We start from the raw sequence: 19,187 nt of genomic DNA, 5'->3' as shown, positions 1-19,187 counted from the left end.
GCAACCTCCACAGGTTGTCAGCAGAACTCGATTCACATAACATAATTACCAACCCCGACAAGCCCCTCTCCTTCTCTTTCCCCTCCCCCTCCGGTCTGCTCGCTCTCTGTCTCAAGTCCGGCCAGTACCTGAACTATCCCAGGGCCTCCGGGAGTCCTCTTCCTCTTAATTAGCCAGATCCTTACATTAGAGCGCAGGGGCTGCCTGGGTAAAAGACGTGCGCACATTTGCTAGGTCACGTGACCCCCACAGCATTACAGCACAGGAGTCTACATTCCTGAAGTCTCTCCGGTGATCTCCTCTGCCCTGCCTGCCCTGGTAATAGTTTTAATTTAGTGTTTTTGTGTGTGTGTAACTTTCAGTATGCAAAGGAACAAAACACTACAACAATTTTAGTGCCTTGTCCCTTAGCATATTGGGGGTTGTAGTGCTTTGTCATTATACATGCTGGGGATTGTAGTGCCTTGTCCCTTTGCATATTGGGGGTTGTTGTGCTTTGTCATTATACATGCTGGAGATTGTAGTGCCTTGTCCCTTTGCATATTGGGGGTTGCAGTGCTTTGCTGGGGATTGTAGTGCTTTGTCACTATACATGCTGGGGATTGTAGTGCTTTGTCACTATACATGCTGGGGATTGTAGTGCTTTGTCACCTTACATATTGAAGTTTGTAGTACAGACTCTAATATGCAAAAGGTTAAAGCACTACAACCCCAGCATGTAAAGTGACAATGCACTACAACCCCCAGCATGTAAAGTGACAATGCACTACAACTCCCAGTATGTAAAACTACAGTGCATTACAAGCTCATAACCTCCAGCACACAAAACAAGAAGGCACTGCACAGTCTGTTGTGCCTTCTTGCCTTGTGTGCTGGAGGTTGTGAGCTTGTAATGCACTGTCACTTGGGAGTTGTAGTGCATTGTTGCCCCAAATACTAGAGGTGGTAATACAAAATAGTAAATAAAATATTTCAAAAAAGTGTTAATAAATGTGAATAAGCCCCTTCCCTAATAAAAGTTTATATCACCCCCCACTTTTCCCATTTTTCAAATTAAATAATGTAATACAAAATAAACAACAAAAATAAACGTGATATCGCCACGTGAGGAAATGTCCAAGCTATTGAAATATAATATTAAACCGCACAGTCAATAGCATAAAAGTAAAAAAAATCTGAAGTCCAGAATTGCAAATTTTTGATAACTTTGTGTATGAGAAAAAAATGTATAAACAGTGAATAAAAATTCCAATAAAAAACTATGTATCACGGCGTAAAAATGAGCCCTCATAAGTAAACATTAACAGAAGAAAGGAGCGTTTTTCCTTTTTTGTACTTTTGTATTTTCCTCCTCATTTTCTAAAAATCGTATCGGTTTTCCACCAACAGACCTATATTAGAACTTTTTTATGTGCTACCAATAGTACTTTGTATTGACATCAGTCATTTCACCACAAAATCTACAAAAATTAGTTGAAGAAAAAAACGCCATTTCATTTTTTTTGCGGCTTCCGTTTCTACACAGAGCACTTTTTGGTAAAAATTACACCTTTCGTCCATTCTGTAGGTTCATACGTTTACAAGAATACCCAATTTATGTAGGTTTTATTTATATAAATGTAAAGAAGACAGATCGCACTCAACTGCCATGGACGAAAACCTTTTTATTTATCCAACAAAGTGCAAGGTGCTCAATACAGACAAGGACATGGCTCGAATGAAGAGGTGACAGCCACTGCACGTGCGCATAGGCACGCTTCCTCAGACCCTCATTTTATTATATTACCGTATTTATCTAACATTTTTAGCCTAAAGTCTATGTGCGTGTTATACGCCGATAAGCCGCTGCAGTTCAATGATTTTTAAATCAATGAACTGCAGCGGCTTTTGCAGGTGCAGAGACCTGCCTTCACTGCCGTCTTCTCTCCCCCTGGCTATCGACGCCGCTGCCCCTTCTCTCCCCCTGCTATCGGTGCAGCTGCCCCATTGCTGGCGCTGATAGCCAGGGGGAGAGAAGCGGCAGCGGCACCCGTTGCTTGCACCGCTGCCCCGTTGCCTCCCCCATCCCCGGTTGTATAATTACCTGTTGCCGGGGTCGCGCTGCTTCAGGCCTCTGGTGTGCGTCCCCTGCGTCGTTGCTATGCGCTGCAAGACGCAATGACGAGTGATGTCACTCGTCACTGCGCTGCGCCGTGCAGCGCATAGCAACGACGCAGGGGACGCACACCGGAGGCCTGAAGCAGCGTGGACCCAACCCAGGCAACAGGTAATTATACAACCGGGGATGGGGGAGGCAACGGGGCAGCGGCGCCGGCAATGGCTGCCGCTGCCCCTTCTCTCCCCCTGTCTGTCGGCGCTGCTGCCCCATTGCCGGCGCCGCTTCTCTCCCCGTGGCTATTGGCGCCGGCAATGGGGCAGCAGAGCCAACAGACAGGGGGAGAGAAGGGGCAGCGGTGCCGATAGCAGGGAGAGAAGCGGCAGCAGCAGGACTCTAGACCCCAGGAAAGGCAGGGGGAGAGAAGCGGGCAGCGACGGCCTCTCTCCCCCTGCCTTTCCTGGGGGCTTCTGCGGGGTCAGAAACAGTGTATCTGGGTATACGCATGCACACACACGCACCCTCATTTTACCAAGGATATTTGGGTAAAAAACTTTTTTTAACCAAATATCCTTGGTAAAATGAGGGTGCGTGTTATAGGCCGGTGCGTGGTATACCACGATAAATACGGTACTTTAAAAAATGATAAATACATGCACCAAAATTAGTATGTTTAAAATTGTCATCTTCTGACCCCTATTATGCACGCAGTGATACCATGTATGTTTATGTTTATTTTTGTTTACATACTTTTTTTTTAAATGGAAAAAGGGGGGTGATTCTAATTTTTATTAGGGAAGGGGTTAAATCACATTTATTAACTGAATTTTTTTACTATTTTTTAGTACCCATAGGGAATTATTACATGCAACATTCTGATTGTATACACTGTTCTATGCTATGTCATAGCATAGCATTGATCAGTGTTATCTGCGCTCTGCTGCTCCAGCCTGCTGAGCCGGTATGGAACAGCAGAACGCTGATCGGACGGAGATGGCTGCAGGTAGGGACCCTCATATACAGGGAGAGAGCCTGCTGTCCTAGTGAAGCTGCAGCAGACATTTGGAGGTATCATTCATGACAGTGTAACCTGTGAAATGTGAAGTAATAGTATTACAGTTTTCAGTCTGTATTTAAAATTCAACTTATATAGTTCATTTTTATTATCACATACATATAATTTTAGAATACCTAGAGGATGCTACTAGACTTTGAAGTGAGATCTGGAGCTGAATTTGCTTCAATGCCGGTAAGTAATCGCTGTTATCAGCAGCCAGAACGCAGTTAATGCCAGACCTCAGTGATCACAGCAATGTCCGTAACTAACACTTTAGATGCTGTGATCAAACTTGATTGCGGCATCTAAAAGTGCAAATTACTGGTGCCAGTGGGTTTTAGGGGGGCTGATCGGGACCTACGTGGGGTGATTCAGGGTCCTATTTAGCTGACATGACAACGGAGGCCCCTACATCAGGAATTGTGTTCTGTTATAGGGGAACTCTGATACAGAACATCTTATCCCCTATCCACAGAGTCCGACCGCTGGGACTCCCCTCCCCCACTCTCTCCTTCCCAGCACCCCGGCTCTTCTCATGTATTGAACGATCTAAGCACCGTGCATGGATTACTGTCGACCACTGCGCGAAGTGGTGGCCGACATGTCCCTCTATGTATCTTTATGAGGGAGCCAGAGATACATGGAGGGGTGTGTTTGCCGCTGCTTTGTGCAGTGGTCGACAGGAATCCATGCACGGTGCTTAGATCGCTCCATACATGAGAAGAGCCGGGGTGCTGGGCAGGAGATAGAAGGGGGTCCCAGCGGTCGGATCCTCTGTAATCAGATACTTATTAGACATGTGCAGAACCAAAAATGTTGTTTCGTTTCGTTCGTTTTTGTTTTCAAAAATTTTCGGTGCTGTGAATATTCGGAATGCTGTGCATTCGTCATATTCGGTTTTCGGATGCATAGGCTAAATTTTTTTTTCGTTTTCGGATGCATTCGTTAATTCGGATCTTTCGTTATATCTGTAAAATTCGTTAAATTTAGCATTCGTTACTAAATGAAATGCACATTAGTTTCACTTGCTGATCCTCTTTTGTAATAAATAGCAGGTGTTACCTTAGGATTCTTGTTGTTTTCACCTTTTTTTGCAGTTTTCTCTGTGTAGGAAGGCAAGTGTTCCTCAACCCAATGAAAAAAAATCAAATTCATTCCTTACATTCGGTTTACTGATAACTTTTTTTTTTTTTGTGCATTCGGATTGTAACGAACACCCGAAAACGGGAAAATTCGTTACGTTTAGCATTCGTTCCGAAACTAATTGCACATGTCTAATACTTATCCCCTATCCTGTGAGTAGGAGAGAGTAAGATGTTCTGTACTAGAGTTCTCCTTAAAGGCTTTTACTAACATTTTTTTTAAAATTTTTTTTATATATAATGAAAAGTGCCCTTTATTTTATTTGAGCCCCTGCCCTAAAAAAGGCCTGTGCACGTCCCTGATCATTTCAGCAGGTGGTAAAATACAGTGAAACTAAAACTGCAATCCTGTTGCCCGAGAATAGTTCCACGCAGACAGACTGCCTGACGTTCCATCCCATTCCAAGTTCCATAGACATGAATGGGACTTCCGGGATGGGACATGTGATCGGGGCTAGTCTTGGGCAATGGGATTGCTTTTTCTTTGTTTTACCGTATCCTGTCTCAGGCTGAAATGATAGTAACCCTTATGGGGGTACACCGGTGCTAAGACATCGTATCTCCTATCCAAAGGATAGGGGATAAGATGCCTGATCGCAGGGGTCCCGCCGCTGGGGACCCCATTATCATGCACGCATCAGTCCCCGGAGCATGACATCACATGGCGGGAGCGTGATGTCACACGGGGGGCGGGGCCGTGATGTCACAATGCTCTGGCCCCGTGATCGCCAGTAATCAGACCCGGAGCGAACATGCTCCGGGAACTGATTGTAACAGGGTGCTGCATGCAAGATCACGGGGGTCCCCAGCAGCGGGACCCCCGCGATCAGGCATCTTATCCCCTATCCTTTGGAGAGGGGATAAGATGTCTTAGCGCTGGAGTACCCCTTTAAAGGGGTACACTACTAATCAACTGGTGCCAGAAAGTTAAACAGATTTGTAAATTACTTCTATTAAAAAAATCTTAATCCTTCCAGCACTTATCAGCTGCTGTTATGATCCACAGGAAGTTATTTTCTTTTTCGAATCTCCTTTCTGCCTGACCACAGTGCTCTCTGCTGACACCTTTGTCCATTTTAGGAACTGTCCAGAGTAGGAGCACTTCCCATGGCAAACCTATCTTGCTCTGGACAGTTCCTAAAATGGACAGAGGTGTCAGCAGAGAGCACTGTGGTCAGACAGAAAGGAAACTAAAAAAGAAAATAACTTCCTGTGGATCATAACAGCAGCTGAAAAGTACTGGAAGGATTAAGGTTTTTTAATAGAAGTAATTTACAAATCTGTTTAACTTTTTGGCACCAGTTGATTAAAAAAAATATATTTTCCAGTGGAGTATCCCTTTAAAGTGTTTGCCTCGAAATGCATTGTTTACTTTCTATCATGCTGTATCTGTACCTGTATCTGCCATTTTAAGATGTCATTACTATAGTAAGTGGCCTTCGGCTGTCCGGGCATGCTGGGAGTTGTAGTTTTGCAACAGCTGGAGGCACACTGGTTGGAAAACACTGGTCTAATATGTACCAACCTCTAGTTGAATCTGCCCCACAACCTCGTGCAATATCATAAGTTTCTTTGGCCATGGAGTAGTGGACAGCGGGTTATCCCAAAATTAAAAAATATCCTGGATACCTAGCTAATCAGTGGGTCAATTACCCCCTGAGCAATTGGGGCCAGTTGGCTATTTTCAGAAGTCCCATGGAAAGTGAATACATGAGTGGAGGAGCATACACTCTGCCGCTCCACTAACCTCTGTTTTTGTGCTTGGTGGGGATCCCAGCAGTCGGACCCCCACGGATCAGTTAGTTATCTTTTATCCCATACATAGCTGGTTATTTATAGACATCTCATAGACATTGAGTAGATCATTGGAGGAGCATACACTCTGCCACTCCACTAACCTCCGTTCTTGTGATTGGTGGGGATCCCAGCAGTCGGACCCCCACTGATCAGTTAGTTATCTATAATCCTGTGCATAGTCAATTACTTTTTAATCTTTTGATCACCTATTTAAAGGCGTATTCCAGGAAAAAATTTTTATTCTATATCAACTGGCTCCAGAAAGTTAAACAGATTTGTAAATTATGGATAAGAGGATGTGTAGCTCACTTAAAGATAAAGGTAAGGAGAGTGTTCGAGGTTAAAGGTGATGCCTTCACCCAATCAGGCCTAGTCAAAAAATGGGAAAATATATGTATATACCAGTCCTCAAGAACACTAGGAATGTGTAGAATAAAGAGGAAAGAAAATAGTGGATCTAATAAGATTTATTAATATATGTATATAAGTAAGTAAATGCAAATAAATCGCCAATCACTCTGCAGGGCCCTTGCAGGAATGAATTGGTAATAATTAATTAATATATAAATAAAAATGCTAATGAAAATGCAGATAAAAATAATATAGCAGAAATGCACCAATGTCCACTACGGTGGTTAGCAACGTCTCTCTTTTGGTTAGTAGTCACTCTTGGTCACAGTTAAGTCCAAGGATATCCAATTAAAAGAGTCACAGTTCAGTAATCAACTCCTATGATACTGTAGCCAAATATAGCAATAGTGGCGATAATAGCAACAGTTGTAGCAATTATGGCAGTAGTTTGTAGAGTATCGGTGCACAGCACCACTCACCCTCCTTCTTGGCTGTTAGCGATTCCGGCAAGCAATGATGTTCACAGGTAGCGATTTCGGCAGACCGCGATGTCCTGTAGGTGATAAAAGCTGTTTGTATTGCCGGTCTGGATCATAGCCTAGGTGAGTGGTTCTCCGGTGGGCTGTAAGTATCCTGGGCTGGCACGGGGAGGCGTCCGGCCTAGGGAGAACGTGTCCAGGAACTCTGCCGTCCGGGGCTGTGATTGGAGATCTGGGAGCAGCTGCGTGTCTGAATGATGCGTTAGCTGCGTGCGTGTTGCAGTGGTCCCAGTTCTGTGAGCATCCAGCAGTTGCTAGCCAAAATGTGTGGATATAGTCTCTTTAGAAGTGGTATAAGGTGCTTTTGCAAGTCAGACGCATTTCAAGGCCTGCGGGCCTTTTCTTCAGTGACAGTAAGGTATGTAGGCCCAGTGGTAGGGTCTGTATTTATAAGGTCTACAATTAATTATGTCATGTTAGGGTCTGTGGTGGGTATTTTGCTACAGATGTCCTTTAAAAAATCTGAATCCTTCCAGTAGTTATCAGCTGCTGAAGTTGAGTTGTTCTTTTCTGTCTGACAACAGTCTTCTCTGCTGAACTGTCCAGGGTAGGAGTAAATCCCCATAGCAAACCTCCAATGCTTCGGACAGTTCCTGAGACAAGCAGAGGTGTCATCAGAGAGCACTGTTGTCAGAAAGAAAAGAACAATTCAACTTCAGCAGCTAATAACTACTGGAAGGATTAAGGTTTTTTACAAATCTGTTTAACTTTCCGGAGCCAGTTGATATAAAAAAAAAAAAAAACTTTAACATCCCCCATTACTACAGAGGTTCCTGAAGCCTTCACGGACAGCCTGGATTTTGTGCAGTCGGCGCTGCCAAGGTTAAATGAAAGACAGCAGTTTTTTTTTTGTAAAATTGTTTGGTCCTTTAGTCACATTTATTAAAAATTACCCATTCATCACAGCATAAAAAACAAACCTAAAATATGAAGAGCTCTCCAGAAGTAACAAGATGAAGGGTGAGGCGCGAGGAACAAGCCTTTCCTGAAGCACTTGACATCACGGCGTGACCCAAAGCCTCTTCTATGTGTTGCTGTTTCCTTTTAGCAACCGGCCGGTAATAACCAAGTGTCTCATTAACAAGGAATAAAAGATGGAGGAATATGTAAAAAAAAAAGAGGAAAAACTATGGGAAACAAATGAACAGAAGCCATATTGTAAGAAATGTTATTCTTAAGGTCAACGTCACCCGGCACTTCAGATAGCGTTAGTGAAATGTAATTACGGTAATTATGGTTGGGAGGGACTGGTTAGTTTATGTTAGGTAAATTGGCTAGGTTAGTAAAAGTTTACTAGAAATATTGCATTTTCTCTTAAAAGATTATTTATTTCTTAAAGGGCCGGCACAATGGCTTAGTGGGTAGCATTGTTGACTTGTGATGCAATGGTCTTGGGTTCTTATTCAACCGAGGGAAACATGTGTAAGGAGTTTGTGGCTTTTTCCAGGTTCCCTAATAGGGTAATTTGGAATAATAAGGACAGGTGATGGATTATAATTTATAATTTAAATTATAATTATAATTTATAATAATAATGGCACTCCCTCTCTAATAGGTTAGGCTATCCCGATCCTTCATGCAATGTATAAAATACTTGACGGTCAATTGAAGATAGGCGTAGACTTTAATAGTAATCCATTATTTACTAAAATGATAAGGTTTCGGTAAAAATGACCTTCATCAATTCATCATCTTGCTACAGAGGTCTAGGAGAGTCATAGAATGTCAGTCTGTAACCGTGCAAAGAGATTGGCCATGATTGCAACCTATATGTAACAAGAGAACCTGCCCCGGCTATGCATGTTGCGCTTTAGTCAGTGAGGAGTTACAGGCCTGGGCCAATCAGCAGCTGAGGCCGGGTATTTGATTCCTCCTCAGTCTTCTGGCTCTTGATCCTAATTTTAGCTTTGTTTCATTTTAATCTTGTCTGTTTTAGTTCTGACTTGTCAGTTAGATTGTTTTATTTTGCCATGGGTTTGTAGTTCTGATCCGTTTGTCTTGTTTTTAGCCTTGTCCTGTCTGCCTTACTGTATCATTGGTTTTATCCTGTCCAATCTGTATCTGTTACCTGAACCTGTATTCTGACTTATTTGTGTTTTGTACTCTACCACAGTATAGGTCCTGATCCATTGCTTCTTGCTCCAGTTCTATATCTTCCTGCAAACCTGTTTGTCATTATTCTCATACCTATTGCATTACTTTGGTCCTTAACCTGTTAGTTGGTACTCTATATACCTGCCAGTATATCTCCCTGATGACCTGTTTGTTACCACTCTGCATACCTGCCATTATATATTATCCTGGTTCCCTGCTTGTTTGTTCTTCCCTTCTTATCCTGACCTCAGTACAGTTCTGTTTATTGTTTTGACTTGTTACGCCCCTGCACCTTATATAGCGCAGGGACCACAGTCCAGTTGTGGATCCGCTGTCTAGGGTGGATACGCAGGTAGGCAGGGACATTGGTTGTAGGTGAGCTCAGGGCCACACTATTCCCTACCTGACGTGATACTTTAGGTGCAAGAAGCAGTGATTCTCAACCAGTGTGCCTCTAGATGCTGCAAAACTACAATTCTTAGCATGCACACACAGTCTTTGGCTGGAAGTTGTAGTTTTGCAACAGCTGGAGGTGCAGTGGTTTGAAAACACTGTGCTAGAGAGTCACTCTCTAGCGACTATAGGTCACAATCATGACTAATCCATCTGCATTGTGACAGGCCGACACTCTATGACTCCCCTAGAACTCTGCAATCTGCTATCAGATGATCTGATCAATGTTGTTACATAGTTACAGAGGTCATAAGGTTGAAAAAACTGTACATCAAATTCAAACTGTATCCCAATTGTGTCCTTAAGCTGCTTTCACACTATGAAATGCATCCGTTTTAAAGATCCGTTTGATGTTCCGTTATGAAAACCCTGAAAATCGGCCATTAAACATCCGTTAGAAAATCCCATTACAGTCTATGGGATTTTTACATTATCCGTTTTAATCCGTTATAGTCCGTTATTAATAACGGACGTTATTTTGTGACGGGAGAATGAACAGAAGAAATAGTGCATGCACTATTTCTCCCGTTACTAACTTCCGTCACATAATAACGTCCGCTATTAATAACGGACTATAACGGATTAAAACGGATAATGTAAAAATCCCATAGACTGTAATGGGATTTTCTAACAGACGATTAATGGCCTCAAACGGATCTTTAAAATGGATGAATTTTACAGATGAGCGAACTTTCAGTAAATTCGATTCGTCACAAACTTCTCGGCTCGGCAGTTGATGACTTATCCTGCATAAGTTTGTTCAGCTTTCAGGTGCTCCCGTGGGCCTGAAAAGGTGGAAACAGTCCTAGGAGACTCTTTCCTAGGAATGTATCCAGCTTTTCCAGCCCACCGGAGCACCTGAAAGCTGAACTAATTTATGCAGGATAAGTCATCAACTGCTGAGCCGAGAAGTTCGTGACGAATCGAATTTACTGTAAGTTCACTCATCTCTAATGAATTTTATAATGTGAAAGCAGCCTTACTGTTCCAAAACGTTATAATTTCTGTAATAAATTAATAATAATTAAAGTCTACGCATATATTCAATTGGCGGTCAAGTATTTTCATACTTATCCTCTGGGACTATCCTCTATGGGAAGAACAGATATCATTTGACCTCCTGTTAGGCTGGGTTCACACTACGTTTTGTCCCATACGGGAGCGCATACGGCAGGAGGGAGCTAAAACCTCGCGCTCCCGTATGTGACCGTATGCGCTCCCGTATGTCATTCACTTCAATGAGCCGACCGGAGTGAAACGTTCGGTCCGGTCGGCTCATTTTTGCGCCGTATGCGCTTTTACAACCGGACCTAAAACCGTGGTCAACCACGGTTTTAGGTCCGGTTGTAAAAGCGCATACGGCGCAAAAATGAGCCGACCGGACCGAACGTTTCACTCCGGTCGGCTCATTGAAGTGAATGACATACGGGAGCGCATACGGCCACATACGGGAGCGCGAGGTTTTAGCTCCCTCCTGCCGTATGCGCTCCCGTATGGGACAAAACGTAGTGTGGACCCAGCCTTAGCCAGTTCTGTGCGACCGCTGTCCTTACAAACTTCTACAGAGAACTGGTCATTGCTTGCATTTGGAAGCGGACTAGCACTGGCTAAAAAATATTGTAGAGTGGAGAGACACTAGGCCAGATTTAGAAAATATGCCAAAGGCTGTCCAGGCATGCTGGGAGTTGTAGTTTTGCAACAGCTGCAGGCACATTTCTGTTAATGATCAGTGTTTTCTATAAAAAAAAAAAAAATAATAATAATAATAATATATTTATATATATATATATATATATATATATATATGGTGCTGGGGAAAAATAGAAAAAAAAAGACTTACTTACCTAGCCCCGATCTCCTGCTGGTCCCCCAAAGCTCCCATACGCCTCTGTCCATTCTTCCTGCTAATGAGACAATCGCTCTGTGCAGGACCTGACGGCTCAGCCAATCACTAGATGAAATGGCCAGCAGGTCCTGTACCAAGTGCTCATCTCAGAAGCCAGAAGAAGAGAGAAGATCAGGGGACTGGATGGAGACAAACAGGAACTGCGAGGGAATCGGGGCTAGGTTAGCATAGATTTTTGTTTCTATGTTGTCCCCACCCCAGCACCATTTCATTTTTTTAGCAAATACTATATAAGTACAGTAGTCCTTCAAGCTACAATATTAATTGGTTCTGGGACGACCATTGTATGTTGAGACCATAACTCAATGGAAACCTGGTAATTGGTTCTGAAGCCCCCAAAATGTCATTTAAAAATAGGAAAAAGTGAGGATTAAACAAAAATAAGTAGATAACTAATATAGATAAAGCAAATCCTTACATATAAAAGTAAGAAAGATCTGCTGGAAGATATAAATCACTGTCTATTTCAGTGTTTTCCAACCAGGGTGCCTCCAGCTGTTGCAAAACTACAACTCCCAGCATGCCCGGACAGCCTTTGGCTGTCCGGGCATGCTGGGTGTTGTAGTTTTGCAACAGCTGGAGGCCCCCTTGTTGGGAAACACTGGTCTATGTAGAGGACAGGAGCTTCTTCAGGGTCCTGTACAGTACACAGTGTTCTAAAAAAGTAAAATGGAGCCGCCCTTACTTTGTGTCCAAAGGAGCAGTTAACCATGGCATAGGTTAAAAGTAGTACAGAACATGTAGTACCACCCTGTACTGTAGGGGGCGCTACCAGACAGCCAGTCAGTGCATACACTTTAGGACTACAGGGGTTTTACCAGTGAATGCCCATTCTGATTGGTCGGTTCTTCCAGCCATTGACACGTTTTGCAGATTCCATAGCATTGTATGTTGAGTTTGGTTTCAAGTTACAATGGTCCTGAAAGGACAAAAGAAAGAAATCCTTAAAAAAAAAAAAGGAATAATTTAGGTTAGTCTATGGAGCTTTCTAGATAATGTCCAAATCTTCTCAGGTCTTCATCAAATAGAATGGTCTCCACAACCACAATGTTAAAGGGGTATTCCAGGCCAAATTATATATATATATATATATATATATATATATATATATATATATACATATATATATATATATATACATATATATATATATATATATATATATATATATATATATATATAATCAACTGGCTCCGGAAAGTTAAACAGATTTGTAAATGACTTCTATTAAAAAATCTTAATCTTTCCAATAGTTATTAGCTTCTGAAGTTGAGTTGTTGTTTTCTGTCTAACTGCTCTCTGATGACTCACGTCCCGGGAGCTGTGCAGTTCCTATGGGGATATTCTCCCATCATGCACAGCTCCCGGGACGTGACATCATCATGGAGCCGTTAGCTCAGAAAACTTCAGAAGCTAATAACTATTGGAAGGATTAAGATTTTTTAATAGAAGTAATTTACAAATCTGTTTAACTTTCCGGAGCCAGTTGAGATATATATATATATATATATATATATAGATATAGATATATAGATATATATATATAGATATATATAGATAGATAGATAGATATATATATATATATATATATATATATATATATATATGGTTTTGCCTGGAATACCCCTTTAAGAATGTGAAATAGTAAGACGAGTAAAGTTTTGATGACTTTTGGAATCCCCGGGTCCAGTAACCAGAAGTCACTTATTAGGCTGGGTTCACACTGTGGAATTTCTGGGCAGAATTTCTGCCAGAGATCGAGCCGGCGGCACTAGGACCGAGCAGACTGCATTGCTGCCCCCATAGATCTGCTCAGAAATGCATTGCCATCTATGGGGACAGGAATGTAGTCCGCTCGGTCCTAGTGCCGTCGTCTCGATCTCCGGCAGAAATTCCACAGTGTGAACCCAGCCTTATTCTCCATACCATTCCTAGTCACTCTCCACCACTACAGCACTAAGATTGTTGTTAAAAATGATCTTCCCATCTTTTATGGAGCTGCACCCCGGGGTCTTCAGCTCTCGGATGATCTCCCCTCTCAGCTCAGGAGGGGCATTTTTGTTAAAATCACAAGTCTCTGTTAGAAAATCCAACAACAAGTCCCCGTTCCTGTCCCCGTCAATGAAGCATTCTGTGATGTCCATGTCCGAGGGGAGATCAAAAGAATAATACTTTGCACCCTCTGAACTCAGCATGTCTTCAATGTCACCTGCCGTGATGTACAGGCAGAGGTCATTCAGGGGCAGGCGGGATCCATACTTCTTCCACAGTGTAGACCACCCACTATTTCCTGATGGAAAGAAAAAAAAAACGTATGACGGAAAACGAGAAAGGAACATGAGATATTGAAAGCCAAAAAGATAAAACAGAAAGGTGGGAAGAAGACCCTTAGTGCAGCTGTGCCCAATCTGTAGAGCAGTGGTCTGCAACCTGCGGACCTCCAGATGTTGCAAAACTACAACTCCCAGCATGCCCGGACAGCCGTTGGCTGTCCGGGCATGCTGGGTGTTGTAGTTTTGCAACATCTGGAGGTCCGCAGGTTGAAGACCACTGCTGTAGAGGATCTCATGCAGCACTCCTGCTTATCAAGAAGGGAGTGGCTATCAGTTGTTCCTATAGACCTCTGAGAATGGATCGGTCGTCAACATTAGTCGCTCCCTTATCCCCTTCCTGACCCAAGGCAGATCTGATCTATCATTTAAAGGGGTACTCCGGCACGCACTTTTTTCCTTTTATCCCGTCCGGGCTGCAAAATAAAAGAAAACACACTTTCTCTTACCTGCCAACGAGCCCCCGAAGCTCCGATACACTCCGGTACAGGTGTTCGGTCCCCGGGCTGTATTCTTCTTACTTCCTGTTAGCCCGGCACGTCACACGGAGCTTCAGCCTATCACCGGCCGAGGCGGGACATCGCTGCGGTCATGTGATGTAAAATACTACTATATATATATGTGATCCTGACATAGCGTTGATGCCATGACTAAGGATCGCACAGATCCGAAACGCGTCGGTGTTCTTGTCCCTATGCTGCATGTTTTTAGGACTTAATAAAGCCGAAGAATTTTTGCATCCTAAAGCGCTGGACATTTCCATTATTACCTGTAAGCTCCGTGTGACATGTCGGGCTACCAGGAAGTAAGAAGAATACAGCCCGGGGACCGAACACCTGTATCGGAGTGTACCGGAGCTCCGGGGGCTCGTTGTCAGGTAAGAGAAAGTGTGTTTTCTTTTATTTTGCAGCCCGGACAGGATAAATGGAAAAACGTGCGTGCCGGAGTACTCCTTTAAAAGAGGTACTCCGCCCATAGACATCTTATCCCCTATCCAAAGGATAGAGGATAAGATGTCTGATCGCGGGGGTCCCACCACTGGGGACCCCCGCGATCTTGACTACGGCAACCAAGACATTCAGTGCATGGAGAAAACTTTGTTCCGTTCCGGATGATTGACGATGTGGGGTGGAGGCTCGTGACATCATGGCCATGTCCCCTCAATGCAAGTCTCTGGCATGATGGCCATCACGACCCCTCCCATAGACTTGCATTGAGGGGGCTAAAGGAATGCCAGGTGCAGCAGGGGACCCCCGCGATCAGACATCTTATCCCCTATCCTTTGGATAGGGGATAAGATGTCTAGGGGCGGAGTACCCCTTTAAAGGTGAATGGAGCAGGCTCAGCACTCAGCTCAGGACTCAAGCTGGCACCATCCCTAGCAGCTCCTGACTGATTTTAGTACCCGAGGGCTTCTGCCAGCTTTTAAAGGGGTACTCCGATGGAAAACTTTTTTTAATTTTTTTTTTTTTTATCAACTGGTGCCAGAAAGTTAAACAGATTTGTAAATGAATTCTATTAAAAAATCTTAATCCTTCCAGTACTTATTAGCTGCTGAATACCACAGAGGAAATTCTTTTATTTTTGGAACACAGAGCTCTCTGCTGACACCTCTGTCCATTTTAAGAATTGTCCAGAGTAGGATAAAATCCCCATAGAAAACATTTGCTGCTCTTGACAGTTCCTAAAGGGGACAGAGATGTCAGCAGAGAGCACTGTGCTTGTGATGTCAGCAGAGAGAACTGTGGTCGTGATGTCAGCAGAGAGCTCTGTGTTCCAAAAAGAACAGACTTTCCTCTGTAGTATTCAGCAGCTAATAAGTACTGTAACGATTAAGATTTTTTTTATAGAAGTAATCAGTTGATTTAAAAAAAAAAAAAGTTTTCCACCGGAGTACCCCTTTAAGCTTTTACAGGCCGCTGTCAAAACTGACAGCTGCATCTATACAGCCGTTTTACCTGTCATGGGTGGTACAGTGGTTTGAATCACCTCCCAAAAGGGAGGCAATCCATTGACCTGGCAGCACGAGCCCTCTGTTAGGCCTCAGTGATTGCCAGGACTCTTCTCCTGAGACAGGCTTTATCAGTAGAGCGCCGATCTGATGGATCACTGAGATCAATGCAGGACATTGGAGGGGATCAGTCAGTGTAGGTGCACTGATTTTATACACAGGTGTAGATGGTGTGGTTGGAGTATACATCCACCAAATGTATTAAATGGTGCAGGGCACAGGATACATATGGGGCTAGTATGCATTTTTGTGAAATTTCACTTCAGAACACCACTTTGCAGACCTACAACTTTTTTGCGACTTTTTCCACCTGCACAATTTTTGTGTGACTTTTTGACGTTTTGTAAGCCAGGTGTGAGCCACAATACTAAACATTTTTATTTTTGGTGGGAACACTGAAGCTGCCTCTAGATTGTAGGTGGCAAAATGGTACTTTTCGGCATCTTACCTGATACAAGTATTATAAGGAGTTTTCCATCTGGTGCCAAAAGGCTCCTAAAAAACTTCAGTGTTGCCGGCACATTTTTTACATAGTACAGCATCTGAAAGCATAAATAATAGAAGTCTGCTTCACATTAATGTTACTTTACAGGGTTTTTCCATCTTGCAAAGATACCCCCTATCCGCAGGGTCTGAAGTGCATTTGCACATGCGCGATATTCCGCTCCATTCGAACAGGAGACTTGGGTCCCAATTCTCATGATCATTAGTCCAACTCCTTCCCTCTTCTTTCCCAGTGATCTTGAGAATAGGGACCGAGTCTCCTGTTAAAATGGAGCGGAAGGTTGCGCATGCGCAGTGTGGTAATGGCAGGGTGTGTGTTGCAGGGCAGTTGTTGTTACCCTAGGGGGAAGATGGTGTTAACCTCTTGTGTTCATAATGCCAGGGCGTGGTTTAGCCTTAACCATCCAAAGGTATACCGCTGGATCCTGGGCTAGGCACTGGGGCAATGAAGACACCATCGCCAAGTTACGGACAATGGTAGCTTTACTGAGGGTAGACAGGTGATACAGTCTATGCAGTAAGTACAGCCAATATCCCAAGGAGGTGACCAGTGACACAGAGACCTCACAGGTTTGCTGGGACTTGTAGTAGACAGCAGAATTTAGTGGAGGCCACGCTGGATAGACAGAAGACTTGACTTGACTGACAGGACAGTGACTTCAGCTTACTGTGCACTTGACTTGTAGCTGCAGGACTTGACTTGAGGCCTCCAATGTTCTGGACACACACACTAAGATGACTTGACTGCACTGGACCTCAGGAACAAGAGAAAGAAGCTCCACCCAAGGCTTATATGGAGGAGACTAGCAGGGAGCCCATAGGTCACCTTTGGGGTCAGCTGGTCACTAGTACCTCCTGGGTAACAATCACATGGTACATTTATTAAAGTCACAACACACAATAAAATGCATAACATATTTACATGGGAGAAAACAACTGCAGAGGGCCCTGGGGACACTGAGGGACACTGCCTGACAGGACAGGGAAGGTACGGGGAAACACCATCCCGTACTGGGCCACCTCAGCAGCAACACTTTAGACCCTGGGCACACTTCACACCATGTGGATAGGGAATAACCATTTAGGTCATGAAAGAGAGATTATTTACGCTTGTAGACTACAATGCTGGATGCAGGATAGGCTTCTTTCACACTTCCGCTGCGCCCCCTCAAGAACAGCCATTTAACTCCCATTTTGACGGGGCGCAACGGCAACAGTTTGTTCCGATGGACCCCATTATAGTCAATGGGGTCCGTTGGGCGCCGCTGTTTTTAAGCGGGAGTAGCAGGGAGAAAAATACGACGCAAGCTGTATTTTTTCTCCCGCTATTTTCCCTGGCGGCCCCGACAGCCATCACAGTACCATGTGATAAAGGTAGAGTGAAAGAAGCCATGTTTGGAAAACACTTATCTACTCAGTAAGGACTGGGCTGCAAAGATTAAGCTCTACTGATTGATTTTAGCTATTTTAACTATGGGACCATAGTCATAAAGGGATGTTTGGACATGCTGGGAGTTGTAGTTTTGCAACAGCTGGAGGCGCACTATTTGGAAAACACTGATCTACTCAGTAAGGACTGGGCTGCAAAGATTAAGCTCTACTGATTGATTTTAGCTATAATTATGTTGCTATCTGTCTAAAAAAAATATGTGAATTTTATTGTTTCCAGAGGTTGGAGTGAGTCATTACTTTGTACAGCGCTGCAGAACATGTTGGTGCTATAAAAGCAATGGGAAACAACCAGTATCCACACACTAGAGCCGTACCCGGCTTTTTAGTTATCGCCAGCCAGCAGTACGAGACATTACCTGGATCATATGGATGAAATCATACTTTCTTTCCGACTTCTCCTCCTTCACTTGGAGCTCGAATTCAGAAGATGTCTTCTTGTACCAGCTGAAATTTATATTTTCTAGACCCGGGGTCTTGGCAACTCGCTCTGCAACACATCGAGCAGAATGAGATTACGGCCATAAAACCCTGCCAGGGAGCGCTTCATTCTCTCCAAAGTTCACGAGAAAGTGACACATTGACAAGTACTAAAGTACGGAGGGCAAAGAACATAAAGTAAGGAGCAGGGACAATACACTCACCCTTATAGCTGAGGATCTGCTCCGGGCTGGGCTCTATGATATCGCTATTGATGGGGACCCCGGGGTATCGGGCTTGGATTTTGGAGAACATCTGTAGGTCTATTTCACCTAAAGGAGGAATATAAAAAGAAAGAAAGCATGTGTAAAAAGAAATAGTCAAGGAAAAGATATAGAACAGTAGCCTCCAAACTGTGCACCCCCAGCTGTTGCAAAACTACAACTCGCTGAATGCTGAGAGTTGTAGTTTAGCACTGGAGGACCACAGTTTGGAGACCACTGATATAGGGGACATTTATTAAGGTATTTAGAGACTTTTTTTTTTTTTTGCTTAGGCTGGGTTCACATAGGTGAACGCAGCCTAGATCTCAATGCAACTGATGCCACAACTGATGACAAGTTGTCATAAGGTTTATGGCATCCGGTGTCCATTGTTTCTGCACGGCAGATAGAGGAACCCAGCAAGCTGCGTTCCCGTGTCCTGTGCTCTCCGGTGTCCAACCATCCGGGTGTCGAAACTGGGACGCTGGATGATTGTAAACTGTCCCATAGAAATGAATGGGATCAGTTCTAGCAACTGTTTCCCTCCGGTGCACGCCGCGTGACGGCCGATAGAAGATAGCGGGCGGAAAATATATGCATGCAACGTCTTTTTCTCCCGCTATCTTCCTGCGGAATAATGGCAGCAATAACAGACATCAGAGAACCCCTTCAAGTGAATGGGATCCTCTGTGCCCGTTATGCCTCCTGTTAGGCTCCGTTACAAAAAACGAACATTAATGGCGTTCAAAGTGAAAAAAAAAGAGAGAGCTCTTAAT

At 43.7% G+C, this 19,187-nt stretch overlaps 1 protein-coding gene across 3 annotated transcripts in view; it reads right to left on the bottom strand.

The window, feature by feature from the left end:
- The window catches only part of HNMT (histamine N-methyltransferase), a 38,760-nt gene that overhangs the window by 2,567 nt on the left and 17,006 nt on the right, over positions 1-19,187 (bottom strand). For 2 of the 3 annotated variants that reach the window (XM_056534189.1, XM_056534187.1), the window contains exons 4-7: positions 18,373-18,480; positions 18,088-18,218; positions 16,224-16,317; positions 13,020-13,724 (exon numbers count right to left, since the gene is read on the bottom strand). In XM_056534189.1, the coding sequence (XP_056390164.1) occupies positions 13,366-13,724; positions 16,224-16,317; positions 18,088-18,218; positions 18,373-18,480 (692 nt within the window). In that variant the 3' untranslated portion in view covers positions 13,020-13,365. Of the gene's footprint in view, positions 1-13,019; positions 13,725-16,223; positions 16,318-18,087; positions 18,219-18,372; positions 18,481-19,187 lie in introns of those variants that run through there. The other variant, XM_056534188.1, reaches the window with a different exon arrangement.

This window comes from Hyla sarda, chromosome 8 (assembly GCF_029499605.1).
Source record: "Hyla sarda isolate aHylSar1 chromosome 8, aHylSar1.hap1, whole genome shotgun sequence".
Classification (NCBI taxonomy): Eukaryota; Metazoa; Chordata; class Amphibia; order Anura; family Hylidae; genus Hyla; species Hyla sarda.
The sequence above is the reverse complement of the archived record's forward strand: the minus strand, read 5'-3'. Positions and strand labels throughout refer to the sequence as shown.